Raw genomic sequence first — 27,462 nt, forward strand, 5'->3', positions numbered from 1 at the left:
GAATAATCGTTTTTGTTTTGGCATATATGGGAACAAATTTTCAAGTTATTTTTCAAAATCGGCATTGCATTATACTTTTATGCTATACATTTATACTTATACTAAGCTATATTTTTATATGCAAAATATATGTTACGATATATAATACAATATGTCCTAGATCTTCTAAAGATCCCAGTTTACATCTTATGTATGGAAATGAAAAATTACACGTCGTTACCTTCACGGTGGCCGCGAGAATCGAAGATTACGCGACCCCTTTATTTCCTTGCAAAATTTCATTACGTGTAATTTACGCCAAAGACTATACATCGTCCGGGCTGATATTAGCGTGAAAGTTGGTGAATACCAAGGGTGCACGCCGCACTTCTCTTGCATCTCAAGCAGGAGTTAAGCGCTTCTCCGTAGTAGGCATTACTTTTAAAGTGGAAAATAATAAATTGGTATACCGCCCTTAATGCGGTACTCTAACTGCACATAGTTTATTCTTGTTCGCGCGATATTAATGTACGACCGCATAATGAATAAAAATAATTCACGGTAGGAACAAAGGTTCGAAGAAAGAGTGATAATGTGCTGGTAATAACGATTCATAAATTATGGTTGCGTTCTAATAGTACATTTACCCGCTCCAAATTGATTTAATAGTTGATTTCGTTTAAATCTGGAGTACACGACAAAAGAGTATAGCAAATTAGAAACGAGGGGCCAGAGTAGCAGAGAAGTGAATGAGGGAGGAGAATGTAGGGTTGCAGACTGGGTGAGAAAATTGGGAAAAAAGAAAAAGGAAAAAGTGAAGAGAAAGGCGCTATCTAGCCAAGTAGGTAAAGATTTATGCAATAGATAATAGACATATATAATAGTTAAGAGTTAGATGGCAGTCGGTAGACAAGGAATAGTAAAATAAGGGTAAAATGAGGTCGTGTGTGTGAAAGGATGGATAAGTATGGAGATGGTTAAGCGCAGAACGTGCATGACGATAGAGAGATTATTTTTATTGTAACCCGAGTTTCTTTTATGGTCGCGGGGTTAAAATAAAATATACTACTACTACTACTACTACTACTACTACTACTACTACTACTACTACTACTACTACTACTACTACTACTACTACTACTACTCATAATAATAATAATAATAATAATAATAATAATAATTGATTTCATTTTAGTTCTATTGACGAACGTTGTAAAGGAGGGGAGAAAATTTCCTGTCACGAATCTAATGCAAGTAGAAGCCTTTAGGACAAAATATCAAATAAGTATTTTAAGATGTTGCGGTTGAAGATAACAGCGACGTGACAGCGACGTGACGGCGTTGAAATTTCGAGAATACCTCCCAAGGAGAGACAGTTTATGACAGCTTTGTTTCGCGAGTCGGTGACGGCTAATGGTACAAACCATTAGCTGATGTATTGGCCGACGATAGAATCACGGGAATTTAATCAGATGTCAACCGGATGACATTGTTTCGTAGATGGAGATAGACGTAATTCAGATAAATGAAAATTTGACAATGTTAGGTCTTGAAAATAGAACGAACAAGATAATATTCTATGAGCTAATTATACACTTTCAGTTTCGTCTAATTCTTTGATCCTGTTGTATAAGTTGCTCTTTTAAAAACTTCCAATTATTTCTGATTACTTGGGATAGTTTTCATGAGATACATTTCTTAACTATCATGATGTACTTCAAGTACCATTTCGATTTAATAAATCGAAGTGTTTTTTGATGATTTCAATTCAATAAGCCGAAATGTTTTAAAAATCTTGTGTTTTAAAAGTTCGCAATAGCTAAACTTGAACGTTAAGCATAAAGCTCCTTTCACATTCGTTTTTACACTCAATAACCACCGTTTTCTATCGTCGGTACCAATTTACAAAATATGAAGACCCATTCACAGTTGCCTATACACACATCGATACTTTTAAATATATGTATCTGTTCTGATCAGATACAAACATTTGGCGTAGATCCATTCCAATGAAGGAAACCTTTTCCAAATATCGCGGACGGTCATGAGTGGATGGCAAATTGAATAAGAGTATGTCAGTTGTGAAACGACCCTACACATGCAGATAGTGCGGTTCATCTGGCGCGTGCCCAAGTTTTTCGTCGTCGACGGAAATTTTAACGCTTTCTATTCGATTGGACACCATAGCTGATCTCCCGAGAGAGTACGTCGAATGGTTGAATTCAGTCGATATCGATAGATCCGGCTTAATCGGTTAATTCTGTCCTCTCTTCTCCCCTCTTTCCTTCCTTTTTCTATCTTTTTTTTTTTATTCGCTGCGATACGAGCGACACGGGATTAATTATCGGTAACGAGAAAACACGATTAATTACCGACGACAGTTTCTGGGCAGCTAGAATGAAAATTCGGCCTCGTCGTAATTCACGGGGAATTGGCTGCATTTTCTCAATTAACTTGCAACGCATTTATATGTATCGGTGAAAGTATGTTCTTGCCAATGTTTTAACAAAATTCAGGAACACTGCTTGGTAAAATTTTGCGCGAAAATACTTCGACTGTTATGATGGACTAACAATTTGTTGGGTAGAAATGTTAAATAATAAATGAAGATAATTAAAAATACAAAATATAAATAAAAATGCTATAAAGTATTAAGCATAAAAAAATACTACATATACGTGGTTTTCTTAAAGAAAATTACATTTCCTATATTCCATAGTATGAAACTTTATTTTTGTTATCCACATTTAGGACATCTGATGGCAAATGTTTGATAATGACATATGTTAATTTAAAATCTTTTCTATTAACGAGAAGTGTGGAATATATGTGTTTGAAGAGTTGTCGAAAAAGGTCACTTTCAATGAGAGCTGTAAGCTTAAAGGTGTACATCGTTTGTTGGTCGTGTTAGCTACGTGCTGTTGAAAGTTACATGAAAGAAACTAGCGCGTATTTGAAATTAAATGAATAGGTCTTTCTATGGTGGATGTATATCCTTAAAAGGATATGAATGTAACAAAATAGAAACTGTACGTTCCAAAGTACGCGTTTACTTTTTAGTTTCTTATATCGCGCATCAATAAATGTTATTATACTTGTTGTAAGGTTCTTTGCTCTATCATTGTGTACGACGTTGAATGGTTTTATGTTAACTAATGATTTACAATCTCTGATTTGTCAAAGTGGCACTAGCATAAATCAATAACAACCCCACACTCAACATATTTGAAGAACATGCATTAAATTAGTTGAAGATTTTTAGTTCGCTGGACCAAAGACATTCACTTTTCGGGAATTTGCTTATTTTTAAATTTATTAAAAAATTTCGACCGTTTAATCTGCCTTATAGAAATTGTATAATTCTAAACGGAAGAAAAGAAAAAAAGATCGTAGAAAATATTTTGTACAATATAATATGGGTAATGTGTTATAAGTAGGCGGAAATTAAATATTTTAGTATGTATAACGTTGACACTTCGTATCGTATAAGCATTGTTTATATAAGTTATGGATCTACATATATTTTATATGTATAAACGAACACGCACGAAAAGATTTCATTTCACGCGCACTATCGTGAATCTTGCACGAAAAATATAAAGAGTCGTTAAATACGCTTGCGTGATTACATAATTTTACTTTGTATTCGTACAGAAACATTAAATTACTTGTGTCTAAGAATAATTGGTTTAAAAGATATTTTGACCTTAATTCCGTAAAACATAGGAAAAGCGAAATGAATGTAATATATTATAATTATAAAAATACAAAAGTTACATTTCTTCTTGCTTGAAAGTAGTAATACTTTCGCTACTTATTACTTCTTTTACATGTTGAAGTTTGCATTATTCAAGGTAAAATATCTTTTAAACTAATTGTTTTCGAGCACAAGTAACTGGATACGTTTAAGTTTGTTTAATGAAATGCCTATCTCTCGAAGTTACATCTTGTTTTTAACACTAGAACTACCACACCAGTCAAATCGATTGGGTTTACAATTTGATTTTAAAATTCCTATCTCATGTTATATTTTCTTTCCGCAATGATAACTAACAGAATAATATAATGAATTTTATTTTGTTTTTTTATATATTCAAATGCAAAATAATTTTGTATCAGTCAAAATGACTGGTACTTGTTAAAGTGTAACAGGATGCAACAATCTGTTTATTGAACCCCAATTAACTAGTTTCCTCGTTTTGTACAACTTCCCACACGTTTTTTATATTTCTACTACGTATCAATCAATATGATGATATCAGTTATCAGGAAAATTCCTGATCGATCGCTAGAGCGCTAGATGCTAATACTAGAAATACCAGTCAAAATAACTGGTTCTATAATTTTATAAATGTGTCAACTCTCGTTTAGGGATCACGGTCCCAGATGGATTAATAAAAAATGTACCACATAACATTGAATTCCTTTTGTAAGAAAGTAATAAATCAATAAATATAAAAATATTCAATTATTACATATTTTTTAAAGACCATTTTGGCTGTTTTAGATAGAAATATCTTCGTGTTAACTATTTGTAGTTCTAGTGTTAATAAGTTGTAAATTTGAGAGTAAACTATCAGCAGTTCTTTGAATGTAACGTATTCTGCACGAATCTATATTGTATGTCGCGTTGTTACTTTATATGTATAATCTTACTATTCATATTATATAGAAATTAAGCTGCAAGCTATATTAAGCTATAAGTAAGTGATAAAGTTTGGCTGGAAAATCTTGGAACAGGTTGGAGATACATTTTAATATATTAATTGCATCAGTGGGAATGAAACAGATAATGCAACCCTCGATCTAGATATCCATTCAGACATAGTTAAGATATTGTGAATACATGTCCAAGGCTAGAGAAACTAGGCTGAATACACGATAGAAACTTACGGAGTACTACTCGGAAAGTTATGCTCCGTGCCACGGTGGCATTTAACAACTGCAGAACTTCCGGTCCGGAAGTTAAAAGTTACTTCGTTGCGACTCCTAGCAACGCAAAGCGCGTCTCACCCAGAACACGTCCTGTTCACGACATACCCACAACTTTATTTAAGAATTTGTGTCAACAACTTTGGATGTGAGAATATTATTTTATCTTTCACTTTATTGTCCCATTAAAATTATCTTCATTTCATTTTCGCAATAACGATAAATATATCATTATATAATTAATATTAATAAATGATAATTTCATGGAGAGATTTGTTATTTATATGCACAAAATAACGTTAGTTTCAATATAAATAACTCGCACGAGCATAATTTAAGCGCCTTTCATTCGAGCAATCATTGCAATTCATCTTATATTTAAAAAATATTGAGGACTATGTGAGAAAGATATAACTTCATTCTTCACTATCTTTTAATTTTCGTGATATTTGATAGCTGAAGGGAATTATTTTAGTATAAAGATCAAGTAAATCCACTAAATCATATAATTACGTGTGTGATAAATAATGATTTTAAAATACCCAGAAGAATGACAGAGATACATATTCAATTACAAACAATTTTTAATAATATAAGAGTAGATTTCTTTGTTATATCTTAATATATTTTCTTCTATGGTCTTCGATCGTAAAGTTCTATTAAAAATTATACAACTGAATAAGTTTCTCAGATAGTCATTCGTGCATCAAAAGCTCTCAAACTCTTAAGGAATATCTTCCTTTATAACTTCTTTTAAAAGTATATTTTCTTCTTTCTTTTTTGTTATTACATCAAAGACTGATAATATTTCATAATATGCTACAAGCTTAATTGTTTAAAAGATTACTAAGTATCAATTTCAGTTTCTAACTATAACATAAAGTAAACAATTTCCTAATATCCTTGTTTCAAGTGTATCAAGTATCAGCAAGTTATGGATGGTGTGTAGCAAGTATACATCAAGCTTCGTTCAGCCGATCGATACTAATATAAACGTGTGGTGGTGAAGGTTCTACGTGAAGTATCGTGTGATGCATAAATCACTTTCGTTCGAGACACCTCGCGTTTCTCTTGCCCATCGTATAGTACTTTATATAAGATCTTGGCTGCAACGTCTTTGCATTAGTGTAAAAAGAAATACGAAGCTTGATGCTACATACGCTTTCGATGCTACAGTATCAGCGTCACACATCCGTGTTCTAGCGATATCAGCGTCTACTTTTACCAGAAGCAAATAAGACGACAAATTGCCAACAGAAATTGCAGTCAGTGAGAATTTTGTCTATGTTTTGTATTGATATAATGTAACGACAAATGGATGTAGCTCTGAAATTTAAGAACGGTTTCTACGTATCGAATTTATAGAATAGTACTGCAATTTGTAATAATTTTGAGACAGAAGCTGAAAGAATATTGAGAGTAATAACTGAACTCTGCAATATTACATCTAGATACATAAAAGTTTATATATTTATATAATAACTACGGAAATAAATAAAAATAAAATTTAGATGAATAAACGGATCCAATAAATTCTAACCTTAAGACCCGCTGAATTATTCATGAAAAGCTATTATTACTAGCTTTTAACATCTCTTAATACCTTTTAATAATATTCCAAGATCAGCATAGCCTTCAATTACATGGCAACAGTCCTTTAACGCTTGTGCATTGTATGTTTAGCTGCATATCTAATATCTGTTAATTATATGTACAATTAATTACATGCAAACTCACCTGTATACGCTTTCATCGTACGATAGCAGGATCCGAACCGGCTGACTGATACTCCGCTTTTTCACTTCATGTGCTGGTTCTATGTGAACGCCATGAACAACCTATAAAACAAAAACCACGACGATTAAATCAAATACCATTTTGCAACCAACAATAGCAACTTAAATTAACAGTTTGTACATTTTTCTATATGAACTTAAAGGAAGGAAAAATTGTCATCTAAGAGTCAAACATATAAATCTATCATTTTAGAAAGATTTAAGATACCTCTATTCGACTTAAACAATGTTTTAATGCATAAGTAATTTTAGAAGATATTATAAATGAAGAAAATGTGACAATTCCATTTCAAGAGTATTCGAATTCTAAAAGAATTGATCGTTGGAAAAGCACACTGACTCATATGAAAATTATTTTGATTAAGTACACGATATTTCCAAGAAACTATGTGTGATTGAAATTAAAAAACATTTTGTATTCATCAATCCAATATAATGTTCCACGTATCTTTTCCTCGAAGAATAAAAGCAATTTTACTGCTATTGCGCAACTTGCAGTTTACGTTGTAGAAATAAAAATCTGATTTTGTAGAAGGGATATATTCTCATATCTTGAATCAGCATAGAATGCGAGAGAAAGTAAGAGAGAGAGAGAGAGAGAGAGAGAGAGAGAGAGAGAGAGAGAGAGAGAGAGAGAGAGAGAGATGTATATATATATGTATGTATATCGATCGAGAAAACAAAAGGATAAACGACCGAAAGTTTGGAAGTTTCAAATTCACTCATAGCCCGAAGGTTCTGAATTCTGGGCAAAAGAGTTTCCAAGCTTGACTGAACAACCCTTCCAGACTCTTCGAAACTTCTCAACATTTAGAACAATCTGGATTTTATAACGACAAATATCACGGAATCCTACAAAAATAATTTCTCTCTTTAATTTAATTCATTTCAACGTCATTTAGCATATAGATGCTAGAGCATAAAATTATATATAGATTTTTTATACAAGAAATATTATGTAATAAAGAAAATAGTCGAGAATTTCCGCTTGAAATAAGTCGTTTAATTGTAAGTAATTTTTTCAACTTTATTGTTTAACATCATCTGCGAATATACATATGTATATTCAAATCAGTACACCTATGTAACTTAAATATCCAGATTAAATGTCAAATAATTAAAAAGAAATTTCATTATTTCACACGATATTATGAATATGAGGTGTTGTAGTATTGTACTGTGTATACACAGTGTGTCATTTTAATCGACGCAATATTGCAAATATCTTCTAAACAATACGTTATTCGAAAAAATGTTTCGAATAAAACTTGTTCTGTTTCAGCGACGTCTTATAATGACCAGATTTGTCTAGGTAGAGGAATTTTAGAGATTTGAAGGTGACTAATGTTCTTTTAAATGGAACTATACTCTTCTTGTTATACACATTCGAAACAGTTTTTAATTCTCTACAAAGAAGTAGATATGTTATCAGATATAGTAGATATTTTATCAGAAGTGATGCTTAGTTTAAAAGATATTCCGATTCCAAGTTCATCAAATTGAGTGCACGGAAGACAAGAGAAACGAACGTAAAAGCATTGCGTTGTCTTTCCTTATCTTTCATATGAAGAGTTTTACGAAGTTGGAGTTAAAATATCTTCTAAACTAATTATTTTTTGATTCAAATACCTTAATACTTCTTGTGAAGAATTAGAAAATGCATCGAATAGTGTATAAAAAAGTGTATACTTCTGTTAAAAAATGAGCCATCATGAAGTCTCGAAGGCACGTCCACCTACATAAGCTTTATTTACTTTTATTTTATTTTTCTTATACAGTTTAGCAAGTATTTGCATTTGCATCAAATACAATGAGACACTCTGTATGTACATTCGTAATATACGTAATCATAGGTATAAAGTAATCGAATTTCTTTCTCATTAGTTGATATCTAAAACTATATAGCTACGTCCAAAATTATTGTATTTCATCGATTAGCTATCATCTCAACACTTGCCTATTTCAGTTATAATCGTGTTAAAAGCTTGAAACATTTGCCGCATATTGTGATTCCTGGAAGCACGAGATTGCACTCTGAATTTGCCGTGTCGGACGAATCCAGAATCCAATCGGATTCATGCAACATGATTTAGCGTTGAGGTCGTGTCTGGTATTAGTGGCAATCAATTATTGCATTTTCTGATATACTAACTCACGAAATTACTCGAATGTTTATAGGCATTTTTTTATGAATGTACATATTAAGCGTGTTATATAAAATATTGTGAAAAATTAGCATTAGCTGCGTCAGTTATGAGATTCGACTCTAATGATTACATTGGTATATCTTAAAACAAATCTGAATAAATGCATAAACATCTTCGGTCTACTAGAGTAAATAAAAATACAATACGATGCAATAACAACTTTAAGCCAATTACAAAAAGGAAATTACCAAAATTCTATAAATGTTACTTTCTTATCAAACGTTAATTTTATTATCAACATGAAAATTATATGAAATTTCTTATTAACGCGAAATACACTTGATCCAAAATTAACGTAACTGATCTTTACAGTCAGGGAATTTACACAGACATACGTTGTCATTTCCTATTACTTGATAAAGCCTGTGATAGGAGTGGAAATTAGGAGAAGTCTCAAAGTTTGATAATTAAGAGAATATTAGTCAGTACGCGCTAAAGTGGTCTGTAAGTTACGATGGAACACGCTTAGCGTACCATCGTTATCTTCTATGTTATACGTACGTATATGCGCCTTTCGTTACCCTCCCGCTTTACCTTCGATCTTCGATCCAACCTTCACGATGCTCTGTCCCTTTGGATAGTAAAGTTAATGCTGTCCTAACCTCTCAAGATATCGCATTATCGTTAAGAAGCTTTTCGCGCAAGTCATAAACTCTCCGCAAGTATAAAACTAGATCGGATTAAAACTTAATGCGGATCCTCGCATAATTGCATTCCTGGAGAACTCCTCTCCTGTGACAATGAAACCGATTACACGATATTTGATACAGCCATGTACCAGACCACTTTAGAAACGTCGGATTAAAAGTGAAGCAACCAGTAAACAGGGATGAAAACTTTAAACTGCTATGATATCTACGATCTATGTAACGATTATCTTAAAAATGAACTGTTTAGCGAGCAGCGTTTAAAGATGTACAGTAGAATCCTCAATATTTGAATTAACAGGGGAGATAAAAATATATGGATAATAAAATTTTCAGATAGTAAAACAATCACCTTTTTAGTAACAAATTTTAGTAACAAGTTATTTTATATATATTATTGTAATTGGAATGATATGCTTTTTAGGCTGCCAAGTGGATTATCTTCGAACCAGAAATTTCTATAATTATCAAGTTAGAAGTTAATGAACGCGAATCGATCTCAGATAGATCGATTTTAATTCTTGCAAACTAGTGGTGAATATCCACGTATTGTATTTTTGAAAAACTAACTTATCACAGCGTTTTGTCAGTTAATTCTCATAAAAGTTACCTAACCGTAACTTCGCGCATTGTAAGCCCATATACATCGATATACATAGGTCGGAATTTATGGATCGGTTTTCTCTCAATAAAAGCAATTCTATACGACATCCTACAGGCAGAAAACCCATACTTTATGTGCTGAGGAAACCATCTTAATTTTTCTGTAGTATTGTTCGCAGCCACATCTACCATATCTTTTGTAATTATTACTTTTGATTAATAAACGCTTGTATATACGCAATATGCATGCGTATTGGTTTACCAATCTAATAGAAGTTGATTTATATATACGCAGACTATATTTGAATAGATACACGCAAGACGGTTCAATCAAACGAATATTGGTATTCGAAACTTCAATCACCTATTTCTTTTTTCTATATGCAGACCTACCTCCGCGTCGTCTAGCTTTCCAATATATATTGCATGTTCGCTAACGAGAAAGAGGGAACGGATAATAGAGAGATCATGGAAACTGGACAGGTGCACAATTTCCGTAGCAACCAACTGTTGTGCTTTATCCCCAGATACATACCACTATGTGGACCGAAAGACCAAAAATCTCTGTATCGCCGATTGTTATTTTCGTTATGTCTGTCTCAAATATTACGTGATTTTGTATCGAAATATTTATATACTGTAACAATCTTAATATTCGTAAACATCATAATATATATATGTTCAATATTTCTTCAGTATCAGCAAGCTAATCAGTACTGAGAAAAGTAGGCAGTAAATAATAAAAAAATTAATTGTATATTTTATTGCGAATTTAAAAGTATAGTGATTCAGCAAATATTATTACTAATGGCAATTGTAATATGCAAAACGATTGGTATATGTTAATACATAGACGAATATTGGTGATTTGAGAAGACGAAATTCCAAATGAATTTTTTTAATCTTCCAAGAACAATTAAATTGCTTTTAGATAGGGAAAAACGATTTTTATTCTAACATTTGTAACTTATTCCCGCATTTAACTCGAGCAGTGTCATATTTTGTACAACTACTTACATTTCAATAATTATTTCCAAAATATAATGACTACTTTGTAAAATAATTTCTTCATAAACGAAACTTTCAGAGAATATCTCCTATTACTTTATACTCGGTTATTAGACAAACAATTGCTTTAACAAATTATCGACAGCTTTATTATCGTATTCGTCGCAATTATTTTATAAGCAATAAATATTATATAAATTCAAATGTCGTATAGACAACACGATTGGCGTACTCAAACGCCGATTAAAACATTGTGATAACAAAATAGCACACTTTGTTGGCATATTTAAATACCAATTAACGTTACGTTCTGCAACATTATAGCTCCATTTAACATATTTTCTATATAACGTTTCATATTTAGCATTTTACACGGTACGTAAATCAAACGCCACTATACAATCAACAAACAGAACTAACAGGACCTGTAACTAGCAATTTAATACTAATTTCATGACGGGGCATACGTTGAAACAAAGTGTAACTGTGTTTCTGCTTTTATACTAATGGAAGACTTGCCACGGACGGTGCGTAGGTAGTAAGACCATGAACGGTAGACGATGTTCCTACCATCCCCATGTTGCGTCCTGCCACATACATGCCACTGCACTAACGTCCAAGTGCATTTACTGTGTACACGATTCTACCAAGCGATCAAAGCTTGTCTCACGGTCCGCAGCTTTGTGCAACGTGTACGTGTCTACGGAACAAACCTTCGACCACGTAGCTGCGCAGGAAACTCTGCGTAGTGGCGTATGTACAGACACGATACATTCTCAGAAATACGTATCTACATACCTCTATTCGCATACCTGTACGTATGTACATGAGAACGACTCTTGCATTGCTGTCAGTGACACGTGAGCTTCAGGTAAAAGCATTCCTGTGCAAGGCGTTTCTGTAGAGTCGCAGCTTGTCTGGAAATCTTACGCTCCGACGAACTCTCCTTGATCGAGAGAAACAAGCTTGTTGCGAAACTCCATCACGCGTGCTGCCCTTACGTTTGCCATTCCGTCTAAGAATCGAGTTTCCAAGGTAAATTTGTGAATTGAATCGCGATATTTTTTAAGAGAGATGATTGGATATTTTTTAAGAAAGGCGATTGAATGTTGACTTATATTTTAAAATCGATGCGACAAGAATTCACGTTTATGTTCGTTCGTATAATATGTTCTAAATATTCTTTGTCAAATATCTAGCATTTTTTCTTCTATCTTCAATTTCAGTAGTACAAACATCGAATGTTAGCTTAACAATTTTTATCGGAAACGTCGGCGAGCAGAAGTGAATATCGAATCTGTTTCAAGAAGATTTTAGGTAGATGGAAATGGTTTTTCGAAGAATAAAGTGATTAAAATTTGATTGTGCAGAATGCAAAGGTGAGACACGTATGTGTGTATATGAGCGCGTGTACGTGTTCCTCGGTTGGTGTCACGTCGATGACATGGGCCATTGACGAGTCGTCGACAAACAAAGAAAAAAGAAAGTATAAAAAGAAAATGTAGAAGTTTAACTGTCGCGAATTATGAGCATAAAAAAACATTTCGATTTATTGAATTCTTCATTGAAGTCACAGAAAAGCACTTTGATGTATTTTATCGATTGAGAATGATACTTAATGTGTATCACGATAATTAAAGAATGTAATAAAACGATAAATAATACAGAGTTTTTCTGAATTATTAACATATACTGTAATTTAAAATACAGTCGCACTACTTATTCACTGGCGAATATGGTAAAAACGCAATGTTACCTCCATCGCATATGATGCTACTACAGCTGTATCTGTTTATTAAAGGAAAATTGTCTGCGCGGAAAGAAACGAGTACCCGATAATCATATGCAACGAACTTGGCCATTGTTCGCGTAATGTAATGAATACGAATCACTTTTTCTTCTTTCAGTTCTTATAACGAATGAGGAAAATGCATTAACACACCTAGTCGCGTTTCAACTCAATTGTTACCAACACCGGTGTCCATTCTTTTAATAAAACACTTGGATATTATTCGGAACACCCCGCCGGAAGATGTAATTTTAGTGGGTACACTCTTTACATTCTTTAAGCGAATAAGGAAGGAATTTTTTTATTACATTCTTAATTATACGTCTGAAGAAATTAAGGAAATAACGAGATATCACCTACCTATGAGTAACTGCGAGTAGAGAAATGCAACACTGCATTGCGGAAATAATTTTTATATAAAGGGACGAAGTAAAATAAAATAACATTTGCCTTTGATCTATCATTGATTAATTAAGTTCTGTATTCTCATATGAATTACTTAAGAAACAAATCAATCAATTCCACTTTGTAAAAAATTTTACTTTTTCGTTTCAGTTTATTAACGTTATTTATGTCTTGGAATTTTAATGAAATTTTAAATCCTTCTCCTATTTATTAAACCTTAGTTTACCAATGACATTAATAAGTAAATAAATGTCCAGAATTTGAAAATATTGAATTTGATCAATATGTAATTTATTGAACTGTCAATACTGAAATCTATCGCGTTTATTAAAAACTGACAGGTATTCCTGATGCATATCGCTGACGCATGTTTCCTGTCATAATGCAATATCATTTCAGCTTTCACGTCTTACCAAATAATTTGTTTCAACTAATTCATATTATCAAATAACTGAACAAAGAAAGACAAGAGTATAAACAGAAGTGTAGCATTTAGTTAACAATATTCCTTCTCTGTTGGAATACAACGATATTTCACGTATAGACACAATACCCTTACACAGACACCCACACAGGCATTTGAACAGGACACTTATACAGGTCATACTCATCACTGTATAGAGAGTGGAGCTCAAAAGTATTTAAGGGACCATGGGTCTGAGAGTAACTGGCCAACAATCAACAATTCTTCTATACGTTGTTAATTACATCACTCGCTTATAAACATTTGGTTCTGCAGTTCTGTTTAATAAACATCACTGAATATTATTTCAACATAAACATTGTATCTTCCACAGATTATTAATCTTAACTTCAAGATTAAATTCTAACATTCCCTTTTAAATATTCCAAATTGTTCACATTCAGGATATGATACGATCATTTGTACGATATTTGTCTGTACTGCAATAGAATTTTATTGCTCGAATTGCATTAATACTGCAGAAAGGGTAAATTCTGTTTTCTATTGAGAATGTGCTTCGGAACAAATTTATTCGAGTTAATGAAGTAATTCGGCATGCGTGGCGAGAAACGAAAGAGGCTTAAAGAGAAGTATCGAAGGAGATTTCCACGTCTCTGTATATTCCCCTGCAACTCGTATAGTTTTGTGTACAGATATCCAGTTGTTAGCCTGTACAATACATAGCGTATCTGTAAGGCTAAATTGCAAACTCTACGTTATACTAATTTGATATAGTGAATTCACAGAAACTTCTATATATACTGCGAATCGTAAACGAATTTCATATTTGGAACAATAGTTAAAATCGAAGTGAAGTCAGAAATTAATTTTATATATAAAATGGTTAAAATTGAAATCGAAGTTAAACAATCGAATAAAAGTTTTCGCTTATCAAATAAATTTCTAAATATACAAATTTCTATATCGCGCATCGAATTTTAACTAAATTTACGGTTATCTGTAAATAGATTTGTTTTCTTCCTATAGCTTTTACACCATCATCATCTATACGTTTTCCGATTTTCTAAGAAATTCTTAACTTACATTAGATTTGTCCGCAAACTTTCATTGTAGTGACATTCTGATTTCGCATCGGGTTCGTTTACAAAGTTTCACTCTCCTGCGGTTACCAGGATTCCATCCTACAAGCTCCTTGATTTCGCATCAGGTTCGTCCTCGTTTTCAGTATTCCTGGTGGCTCTCCGACCTCTGTCAGGTTTATACGCGTACCTTACTAACAAACTGATAAACCCTACCTTACTAGAAATACCATTTCGCAGGTCTCTCTCAACATTCGTAATTTTGCTTGGCAACTAATAATATTATGTAGATATAAATTATGAAAGTAATCAGTTCAAAGAGGATCAAATGATGAAGTTGTTTGTAAATGTTGGAGAAAATTACGGTTACATGGATTATTCTTTCGCAAAGAATGTGTTAAAGGTACTGAATAAATCAAAGAAATTTATGATTAAAAGAAGAAATAAATTATTCTGTTACTATAAATATTTCGACATCTTTAAACTTCGTAGAAGTGTAGCATCTACATGGAAGAAGAAACAGATATGACGAAAAGAATATTTAACAAACCCTTGGAACTAGCTTTCATAATGGTAATGTTGAAAAGAGGAGATCGATAAATCAGTAAAATAGATTACAAAATATTCCAAATAAAACGTAGTGTTAAAATATAATCTTTAATAAATGAATAAAAATTAAAGTGGAGAAAAATACAAGAGAGAATGTATGTGTGTATAAAATACGGTGTATGTCTTCGCACACCCAGTGTTAGCAGCAGTATTATGTGACTACACGTGGTAATATTACACCACATGCCATGAATTCTCCGAAAGCTACCTCCATCGTAATTGAGATAGCAATATCACTGTGTGTTCCTTGTATCTTGGAGACATGACGTTTTATAAATGACCATTAACAAGATAAGTATTAGCGCTTTCTTTATATTACGTGTATTATATTAAGTGTAGGGTAGAAATGGAGATCTTAAAGAACAGAGAAAACTACGAACGAAAGGCTTGTACCAGTAAAATAATTAATTTTAAGCACGTTGTAAATGTAGCTAAACAATGTAAGTTTTAGTTCTGTTATTTAATTTTTCAAAGTCCTAGTATTAATTTCCGAATTATTCCAAATTTTGTGGATTAATATTTAAAAGGTGACAAGAATATATTAACTTTATTCATCAAGACTGGTGATTTTATCTTGTGATTCTTTTCTTTAAATATCACTAGAGTTTTAGACTTTTATTTTATTTTGGTTAATGAAATATCACTTGTTCAAAATCGAATTCCAAAACGCCATAGACAAATTAAGATTCAATAAAAAAATTACATCATTCATAAATTTTCTCTTTGAATTAATTGAATCAAAATTATATTACGATATTCGAATTAGTTTGTGTAATAATGCTTAATGCAATATGATTTATTTTATGGTTAGATTTGTTCAACCTAAACTCCAGGATTTGGAGAAATCTCTCTCATTTTTTACCTAATGTCATATTACACACGTGACCAATAAGAACTTCTAGCATACCATTTTCTGGTTCAGTGAAACAGAAGGAAAGGAAAATCGTGTTAAATTTGTTGAGCTCCTTCGGAACTCTCATTATTTCTTGTAGCGATGACACATAGATACGTATCAAGGTGTGTAAAATGATCTTAACACCGCTTTATTTTCTAAATGAAACTTCTCACCACTAAAGAAAGTTATTTTTCAGATCATAGAAAATACATAATAAAAGTTCAGTTTCAATCAATCGATATTTATCGAAGTTAAAATATAATCGAAACACGACCCAAAATTCTAGGTGTAAGTTCGTCTACTTTTGCCCTGATTAATATTTCACGATATTTAAAATTAAGCTTCTATTACTTCAGGTTAAAATTTAGAACCTCTAACATTTGAGACCAATAAAAATAATTCCATATAAAAAGGAAAAATACTAGCACTTACTTATGAACAAAATTAATCAGTATTATGAAAATAGCATGATACTGTTAATTTATTGAATATTATGTCGAATCTTTATTGAGAACGACTGCATATTATGATTGTGATGGATATATTTGTTTCGAACATATATAATTAATTTCTATACAATCTATATACATATATATAATGTATATATGATATAAATGTATATATAAATATAAGACGATTTGATTCTCAAACAGTGCATACTCAATAGTTTATTGTAATATAAACGTACCCTTATTGTCTGTCATTTCTCCCTTGGTCAATCTCATAATTCATTGATTATGTACGACTATAATCCTCTTAGCTTCCTCTCTATGCACAATAGGCAGAGACTATGGAATTAGGCTTCTAAGCTAAATTGGCATCCTCAAAGTGCCGAAGATTGCATTGGCAATCTCAGGGTATTTGGCTTTACAACATCTGATAACAATACAATCCTGACGTAAAGCTATCTATACGTAGCTTAGTTTTACGATTAATACCAAAGGCACTTGACCTTCTATATAACAGCAGCTTCTCGAAATTTATAACTATCGGTAACATAGAGTTTACCAAACGATGTCGTGTACTATAATTCTAAATATACAATCAAATTATTGAAATACGCTTTGCTGCTAAGTTTTCTAATGGATAATATTATTAGTTACAAAATTACATACAGAAAGACCCAGCACAATTTTATGTTTCGTTACAGCTATCGTAGAGTATTAAGCTATCGTTTGTGGTATGGAGCAGTTCTGTCATTTAGGAAATTAATTAGCCATTCAAAATATTCATCAATTTCTCTAAACAGAGAGATTGCGAATAAATTAATAAATAAACAGGGTAAATCGTGATGAATCCTGATAATAACATTCAGTATTTAAAATCAACGAATACTTTGACAAATCGTTTATTTAATTTAATATTAATATGCCATTAAAGAAATTGTAAATAATTTAAATTTCATACGATACGTATCCATAGTCCACTACGCATCGCACAATGATGTTAAAAGAATTTTCTCAGCATCTGGAACGAACGATAATCGTGCGTAAAGGAAATAAAAAAAAATTCGGGGTGCAAAGTTGGAATTCATGTAAGACTTGGTGCATTGTCAACTATTGTAAAATTAATGCAGCGTGGCCTGCCGCAGTTATAGATATCGTTTGTTAACCGCTCCAACTTCTGCCGAGCCAATCCTCTTTTCTGAAGTCGAATCCACCTGGAAAGTCTTTGGTGCCTCTGCGAGTTTGTGATGCACCGAGGTCTCTTCGATATTACGGATCTTTGCTCGTCCAGTTCGCGGCTCGCTGACGCCGTTTATACCATGAATTATGCAGCAGTCGGTTTGCGAACCAACGAGAGCACGATAAAAAGGTCCACGACCGGTGGTATTTCAGAATTCTCATTCAAATGAATAACGCGGCACGATTCGTAGTAAAAAGAATGATTAAGATACCCTTAATTCTCTAAATCTATTTGCCAGGCTATAAATTCACAACGCGTATTAACTTGGTACGTTCAGAAGGAGAATATCCCCTATCGTTGGGAAATCGCCTTTCGAAATTATGTAATCTGCGAAGAAAATAATTAAATTAAAAGGAATCTGTGAAATATAATAATCTAGATTTGTAACTGTTAAATATTATTTCAGGAGTCAAATGTTGTTATAATAATAATAATAATCTGTTATAAGTGATGAAGAAACATTTTCATTTAAATATATCTGGAAAGAAATTCTAAATGGAAATAGATTTGCTACTGAATGTATAAAAAATTGGATTTTACCTTTATTAAAACAGGCTATCCCTTGTAATTTGTCAGAGCAGAGGAAGTAATTTACCGGGCGATGTAATTTATTCGGTCGATCGCTTTGGTCAAATGCCAATACACGATGCAGAACCGTTTTCGCGTTTACACGCAGCTATGCGGTATATCGTAAATAAGATTATTAAATTCAAGCTTTTTCTATTTCGATAATTAATATCGTTAACAAAAGGAAGTTTAGGTTGAAACTTGTGTAAATTATATATATCTATTATTATATAGAATAAATGACGTTTCAATTTAGTTTAATTGTTACTCTTAACAAGAGAATTGATACAGTGTATGCTAGAGAAGCTTTCAAGCAATTTCAATACAACACTTTCAGACTTGTTCGATAAAAGTAACCTAAATGTTATAAAATGAATAAAATATTATTCGATTATACTTTAGCAAAATAGTTTTAGTGAAACTTCTCCTACTTCTAATCTGTCTCCCAATCTTTTTGAACTGCGAAATTGCAAATTTTTGTTAACATACAGTCCTAGACTTCTGTTTTATAAAATTCTAATTTCTTTCTTAGTTTTTGTTTAAAAGGATTAGACGATAGTATAGAAAAAAGAAATAGTAGATGATCATTAATCTGATCAGCAAATTGGTAATCGTCTCAGCTCTACAGTCCTTTTGAACCCAGTAGCACTCTGTCGATCAAAGTGGTTCGGAAGTTAACGAGTTAGAGATGCAGGTCAACGACAGAGTCAGGCCCAAAGGGAAGCAGCTTCGTATTCACTGATTAGCAACACGCTATATTACGAGTTTATGACATATCTGCTGCTATCGAACATACGGAAGCAAGTGCCTAGTAATCCACACGATTCGCAGAAGTGCAACGCTGTTATGTCTATACGCTGATTTCTAGTTTGAATGGTACAGAACATGCAGAACTTGTTTGTAACAAGAGATAGTAAATTTTATTGGTTTAATAAGAAGAAATTTAGAACATTACAATTAACTATTACTGGATATTTAATGGTTTAATTTGCATGAAATGTATCCAAATTTGGTTTTTGTGAATATAGAATAAAAATTGCAATGTATACTGGCAAAGGAAAATACGATATTTTAACACTTATGATAGACAAATTTTATATCCATGTTGTATGTATTACATGAAATATTTCGAAATTTTGAGACACGACTGTGAAACATATACTTCTACCTTCTATGTACATTCTCAGGTTCGTTTCAAACTTCACCAATATAATCATGACAGTCAGATCTCATCTCAGTACTAATGAAATTTCGAAGTGCTTCGTACAACACGCACAATATATCCAGACAAGATCCCTACAAGTTGTCGTTCTAATTCTTAACCGTTCTATCTCCGTTAGCTTGTAAATTGAAAAAGTTGAGTTTATGATGTTTAGTATCATTGTTCCCGGTTACGACTCTGTCTAAGTAGAATTTTATCATGAATTTTTATTTTTTATATCACTGAGACATACGTGAATTGGTTAATTACGTTGTTTTGAAAAACAAACTTAGTACAAAGTACTAGAACGACCAACTGTTCACATGCTTCCACGAGTAACGTATATCGTTGATTAAACACATAAATCTTCTACGAAAGTAGCACTCTTTGACATTTTCTCAAAGAAATACGAACGAATTTTGCCACAGAATCCAATGGCTGATAGGAAGAAAAAGAAGAACAAGGTAAAAAGGTACAGCACTTAAGCTGTTCGCGCATGCACGCATGTTCGCGTGTATGGCGATTTACAGATGGTAGCAACAGTAGTCAAGCACGCATAGTCACAGATCATCGGGTTCCACGGTACAAGTAGCACGCTGCAAAGCGTGGCAATCGATGCTCAGGCACGTTCGCCAGACCTCGACCTCTCTCCAATCTGGCTAGCAGTCGCTAACCTGGCCAAACAACAGTCTCCAGATACGGTATAAATTAAAGCAATTTGCATATCACGCGCATTTCCACGCTTCTAACATGAAATTCGTCGCGGCAGTAACGGCCAAGGTTGAAATTCGTTATATGGTCAATCAACTTCCTTCTATCTCCTATTTTATTTTATAGATTTGTTGCACAACTTCCTTGTGTGCGGTGCTGTCTTAGAAAAGCAACTATTTTTATTTCTGTCGTTTAGTGTGGCATCAACCGCTTCTATATTAGTAACGCAAGAAGCACAAGGTTCACAATTTATATAGAATTTGGCAATTTTTTAAATAAATCAAACGTATTCGGTTGCTCGAGAAGCTTGCGTATTTCGTGTACATCAACCTAATGTCACTTTTCTGGATGATTATTATACAAGGGTATAATTAATACGACTTATCGTATGGGTCGTACATAAAATCTAAAATATTCCATTATCTATTGAGATCTGTTAAACAAATTATTTCATAAGATAGAATTATCTATTGAGATCTATTAAACAAATATGTAAATTTTCGTACGAGTATAAATAGTTTCGTATGCAAGCTTTACAATTGGATAAATAAACGATTCTTTAATGATAAAGTAATAGCATTTCTGATAAACCGTCAACTTTTACTAACTAGTATCCGTTTTATGAAAAAGCAAACTTAACGGACGACTCGAAGAACATTTTGTAAATATTTTAAGTATTAAACTGGCAACTTTTAAAATATTCTATCCGCTACGTATTAAACAAGTTTGCTCAGTATGTTCGTACAACTAGCTACATTTTCCTCGGCGTCAAAATCGGGTTAGCATAGATGTATTATTCAACGATATGTGGCAACACGTGCTGAATTTTGTATTGTTAATTAATTCTTCTACTTGAATTATACACCAAACGGTTTTCATTAAATCAAATTACACCCAGACTACAGATCTTCGATATGAATTGATACTTTTGCGAGAGCATCTAACAAGTAAAAAATAAGATATTGAAACTTACTCAGATTATTCGATATTCATTTTCGAAACTTGGGAGTATTATTTTAAGTTACGTCAAAATTTACAATAAACCATATTCTGTATATGGAAATTTCAGAAAAACGGCAAAGAAAGAATGGATTTTGAAGTGCTAACGCATCAAAACAAATCGCATTCAATTTTTCAAACGTTGGATGTTTTAAAAACCGTCGAAAATAAAAAGCTACAATTCTGTACACTCTTTCATATGACTGAACCAGAACATATAGAAAGCCAGAAACGTGTGAAGATTTTGCTCAAAATGTTTATACACGTTACATGCTCCACTAATTTCATAGACCCACCAAGATTTAGTAGCGACATTAAATTCGTTTAAATCATTACCGTTTGCTCGACGTATGTACATATTTGCATAGCAGATCCGTTATATTAATACAAATGCCTACTGTATGTTTCGTATGTCGAATTAATGTGAAACAGTCCTCTTCATCTTTGTGCATCTTTCTCTCGTACGCTCGTTGTTTGGTTTATTCACTTACGTTGTTCATCCTTTGGCTTTAATTGCACTGCCTATCTAGCAATAATGTTGCAACATGGTCCCATCTATCTAACTCTCGGGACGTCAACCCTTTCTCGCTTAGCGATGACGGTTGAGGTTCGCGAACCACGTTACCTTCCATTATATATGGCGCGGCGTTCGTTTCTACTCCAGCGATTTAACATGCATTAAATTGTAAACTTGGAACCTGTCGCTTACTAGATAATATACACTGCCACTGCCTTTTATGGCGCATCATCGATGCATTTATTTGCTGATATCTTGTTTCCAGCAACGAAGTCTATACTTTGTTATTCGACTCGCTTATCGATCGATTTTTCTCGTGCCAGCTTCTTGGAATATATCAGGAGTCAGGTTGCTTAGTAACGTTTAGGAAAAGTAAAATTTTAGATAAATATTTGTGTGCTTCGTATCATCGTTAAATATATCTACTATGATTTTTGACATTTTTTTTCTTTTTTTATTAAGTAGCTACATAATCATTTCTTGTGAGCATAACATCTAAATAGTTTCCAGTTGTAAACTAATCGTATTAATTAATTATACTTTAACTGTTCTAACTGCAATATATAAAGTTGAAATTATGTACAACGAAAGATATAATTTGTATGTTTTAAGCAGTTATTAATAACACAATATTTTTACAGTCATACAGAATCATTCAGAATCAATATTATATTTATCTTAGTTTTATAAGGAATTCATATGGTTTAATTAGTGGAATTGAAGCTTTATGAAAAAAAATCGCAGTAGTAAAGTATACGATAACGAAATGTTTATGACAAAAATATTTCACTGCAGAACAATTAACAACTAGTTAATACATTCGTGTGTCTGAAACGTTAGTCACAATATTCTAATAAACGATAGTAATATAATAAAGGAAACGCATCTCTCTTACAAATATTTCTTACAAACAATTTGATTATATAACATACCGAATAATATTAAAACAGCCCATTTAGTTTTACGGTAATTAAATTTCTTTCATTAAAAGATGAAACCCCGTTTAATATCCGCAGGCAATTGATAGCGGTGAGTAATGAAGGAGTAATAGTATTAACGAAGTCAGAGGGTGGGCTTGGAATTTCTAAATACATGAGCGCTGGGAACACCAATCTATCCCCAAAATCAAAGTAACTTTCAAAGGAAACCATTAGATAGCGCCATTTAATTTAAAATCAACCAGAGTATATTGCCTTCAGATTGATTTTATGTTTGATCCAGCTATACCATTAACGCAGTTTCCCAAAATTTCGATAATCCCAAAATGATCGATCACATGTAGAAATCATGCATTAATACATATAAAAATTACACGCTTGTTATATCTTTTTGAAACCATCATTTCAAGTATTTATTTATTTAAAGATCGCGATGAATGCAAAAGTTTACCACTCTAACTGGAAGTTTACTATTCTGTTGTAATATTCACGAAGTTTAAAAACTGGGGCGCACATGGCACGGCCACATTAGTCGACATCCCTCGAGTCAGCAGGTACGTGCAGCTACTGGATAAGTTCCATACGATACAAGATCACATCGAAGCATTACTAACCTACATTCCGGAGGAAAAACCGTGGGGACAGTTCCGAAAGAGTTTTCAGATCATGTATTTTGATGTAACCAGTAAGGTGAGAGGTTACGTACGACGCTTCGAGACTCTGCTATCGACATCTCACGTGCAACCTAATTTGAGATTGATATCTGCATTCACTACGTCTTCTGAGATACAAAAATATAAAAAGACATTCAAAAAATTGTTATCAAATTTATTAATTTTTACAGTTTCAAGAGACAATGGGTGTATTTCTGGGATACATTTTGTTACGTCGGCCGACTCTCTACCTAACCCAGGCCACACACCGCGGGCAGAATGACAGCTAGATGTCCGCACATCCTTATGCGTACCCACAAGAGTCAAGGACCGATCATGAATTTCGGAAATTTCAGCTAAAGTCCTTCAGATCGAACAAAGATCTTTTACTGAAGCGTTTTCTAAGGTTTATGGTTTACTACGCGAAAACACGGAAAAGTTAGTTTTTTTCACGTACGATGCTTCCTACTATCAACTTTCTATCGAGGGCGGCTAAGACCCTTCCTAGTCCACCAACTGTCTTATTAGCCAGTTAGAAACAATGTCTACTGCCCTCACTTTCCCGACCAAAAATGTCATTAACAAATCCGATGGTCCCGTGCGCTAGACACACCCTTCACTAGCTCTCCTCCGACACAGCATCGTCACTTTCGTCACTTTTTCCTCGTCGTTAGAACAGTAAACAAGTCTGTAACGGGGTCTACCCTTAAGTCAAAGTTATTCTTCATCGTTAGAATAGTCTACAAGACTGTAACGGGTTCTACCCTTAAGTCAAACTTCTTATACTTCGTTAGAATAGTCAACACGTCTGTAACGGGTCTCTTACTTATCTTGTATCGACGCATCAGTGTAACTGTCCATCTTTACAAAGCTGCTGGAATAAACGTTATTATATACGTGTTAACTCAGTGTAACCTCAATCAAACCACTCCTATTATCGTAATAGAAATAAAAGGATCGATCAGTTCGTGGCGTAGATTGTCTAATCGTAATGGGAATTTACGATTTCCGTTGACGTGCTTTCTCGCGATCACGTCTCTCCGCGAACACATTTGACTCGCTGATTAACTGCAAGAAATTACTGAGCTATCCGTGGATACTTAACACGAGGAAATGATATCGAATGGGAAAAATTTCCCAGTCCAATTAACCGTAGATATAAACTTGGATCGATAGAATGATGATAGTTCACGCGGCTCTAATTAACAAATATTTATTCGACAAGCAAGAACACTCAATCTGTGAAAAATGTAATGTACCAGCTACTATCATGTATGTTATGATATTGCACTTGTATTTTCCACTTGTTGAAGCAGTTTAATGTCTGCCCTGAAGAAGAAAACTGCAATGTTTACGAAAGTGCGAGCATAAAGTGCATGTACAAAGTGCAAGTGCACCAGTTACACGACTGTTCTCGAGAAGCCAATGCGATGACATCTCACTATCGTAAGTTATCATATCTAAAATATTATCAAGCGCGTCATATTGCAGTGTAAAAACTACGACGCTGTGTGAAGAATAGTTAACCTTCCAAATAATATGAACAGCCTTTGAAATTCGGAGGAAAGTTTAATAAATTTAACTGAATTTCTATCCGAAGCAACGTGAAGGGTAAAAGAAAAGAAAATTACCAGGCAACGTTAAACAGATTAAACACTAGATACAGCCAATTATTCTATTTATTTCCTATTTCCAAAATCTTCTCGATCTCACCTTTCTCTAAACTTGGTTCCTGAATCAGAAGACAGTCACATTTCAATATTTAAAATCTAATTCCGATACTCGAACACTCTTATTTCGACATCCTAATGAAAGTAAAATATCGAGTTAATATTAGACTAGATCTACGGGAATGACTGATCGTAGATACTAAATTTGCACGGAAGTAATACCGAGAAATCCTTGGGTGGAAGATAGCAAGAGCTTGGAACGCCCTTGACGAGGAACGTTACGATTCAGAGCCGCAAAACTATTTTCCGATAACGACCGACATTCAGTTGGTGGGGTACATTTGTTCCAGGCTCGCGCTCTGATTGCGCAGGACGCACGCTTTCGTCGGATGCATATTTTACTATGTTGACAGATTTATTGTAGGCACGGTTATCCGACCGTGCCAGCTTCTTCCTTTATTTTATTATTTGTACTGTCACTTGTTTTTGTTTCATTTGTCTCGAAGAACCCATACCTTCGGTTGTCAGCAGCACGCTGTTCAAAAGACAGATGGGATGCTGGTTCCATTATTAAACTGTATGCCAGATCCATGTCGAAACAGGGATCCTATTAAGCCAACTTTCGCAGCATTCTGACTTTCTCCTATATTTTTCATTCGTATACATTGAGAAATAAATAATGGGGGGACAAAGTTTTGGAACAACAAACTTTTATTCATTTGAGTTTGATCTTGTTTTCATACTTAAACATTTCGGTTATTAAAAATTCGTTTAATCTTCGTAGGGATTGATTTTTCCTTTAAAATACTCTATCCAACATTTTCTCCACTTTTCGAGATACATCAAAGTATTTGAAATTCCACTCGTGTATTATCTCTTAGGTAAACTTGTGCTACTGTTACGAAATAACAGCTAAGTATTCTGAATTGGAAGAAAGATAACAAAGATGAGACAAAGAAAATGATGAAACTTTAGTTTTCTTCAATTTTTCAATGGTAATTAGGGCAACGACGTTAGGTCATAAAAAATCTACTAGCTAGATTGACGTTGGTCACTAAAGTTTGATTCAGTTTATGCAATGACTTGAACGCTCAATTTTTAAGATTCCCCGCACTAATATTGCATTCCAATAATTTCGGATAATAATTTGTGATGACTTCTCATATTTCAGTATTGAAAATTACGTAGTTATAAACGTGCATACCTGAAAATATACTTATAAACGACAGGTGTAATTAATGTTTTGTTAATAACTGAAACCAGTTTCGTATAATCATGTTTAAAATATATGCTAATGTATAAAATGCATCATCGTGTAATTATACCCATATATTACAAATGAATTCAAAATAAACCAGAATTTCAATGCTCCAACGTTTATTTTCATTAATGAGAAATAATTAATATCAACTAAAATTGAATACATAATTTATTATAAATGTGCATCGTAGGGTGATATCAGCGTCCTAACAAAGATTAATTGTGTTTATAATAACAATCGAACCATATGTTTCGCGAATAAATTATACTACAATTTGCTAAATAAACTCTGTATGGTTAATATTGAAAAATTTAATGATCATTTGTAACAACAATTCTGTCATTTCTCTTCCTCCTTTTTCTTATTTTTATGATTTATAGATCTTCCTATTTTCATTCATATTTATTGTCATATTTATAATTCATTTTTATAAATCACCATTTTGATACTGTAATGATACATATACTTAGATAAGGAAAATTTAAATAAAAAGTATATAGAAGAATAAAGTTCAAATAACATTTGTTTCTTAAAATTAATTTATCTAGTATTAAAAATTGTAAATAAATTTTTATTCTGTAAAATTCTCCGTCAAGACCGGGTGTTCAAAAATTAGAAAGAAAAAATATGACCGTATTGCTGTAAGTTTGAGATACGAAACAATTCCTCTTTTAAAACGGAATCTTTAAAATTAATGTAAAGAGATACAAATGACCACAAGATTGGTTCATTATTACTGGAACAACATAGTAAACAACATCGGGAAATACAATGCTCTGACAAACATTAGATGGGGCTCTTGAGACAGAGCTCAACTTTTATCCTCAGAGGGGAGATTGAGGTGATTCGCATGGGGTTGTCTCCGGAACTGCGTAGTCAGAGAATA

The 27,462-nt window shown here is 33.0% G+C and overlaps 1 protein-coding gene across 1 annotated transcript in view; it reads right to left on the reverse strand.

The window, feature by feature from the left end:
* Invadolysin (leishmanolysin-like peptidase, invadolysin) overlaps window positions 1-27,462 on the reverse strand; it is a 210,228-nt gene that overhangs the window by 66,843 nt on the left and 115,923 nt on the right. The window contains exon 3 of the mRNA XM_072006045.1: window positions 6,649-6,749. Coding sequence (XP_071862146.1) covers window positions 6,649-6,749 — 101 coding nt within the window. The remainder of the gene's footprint in view (window positions 1-6,648; window positions 6,750-27,462) is intronic.

This window comes from Bombus fervidus, chromosome 6 (genome assembly GCF_041682495.2).
Source record: "Bombus fervidus isolate BK054 chromosome 6, iyBomFerv1, whole genome shotgun sequence".
In the NCBI taxonomy this organism is placed as follows: domain Eukaryota; kingdom Metazoa; phylum Arthropoda; class Insecta; order Hymenoptera; family Apidae; genus Bombus; species Bombus fervidus.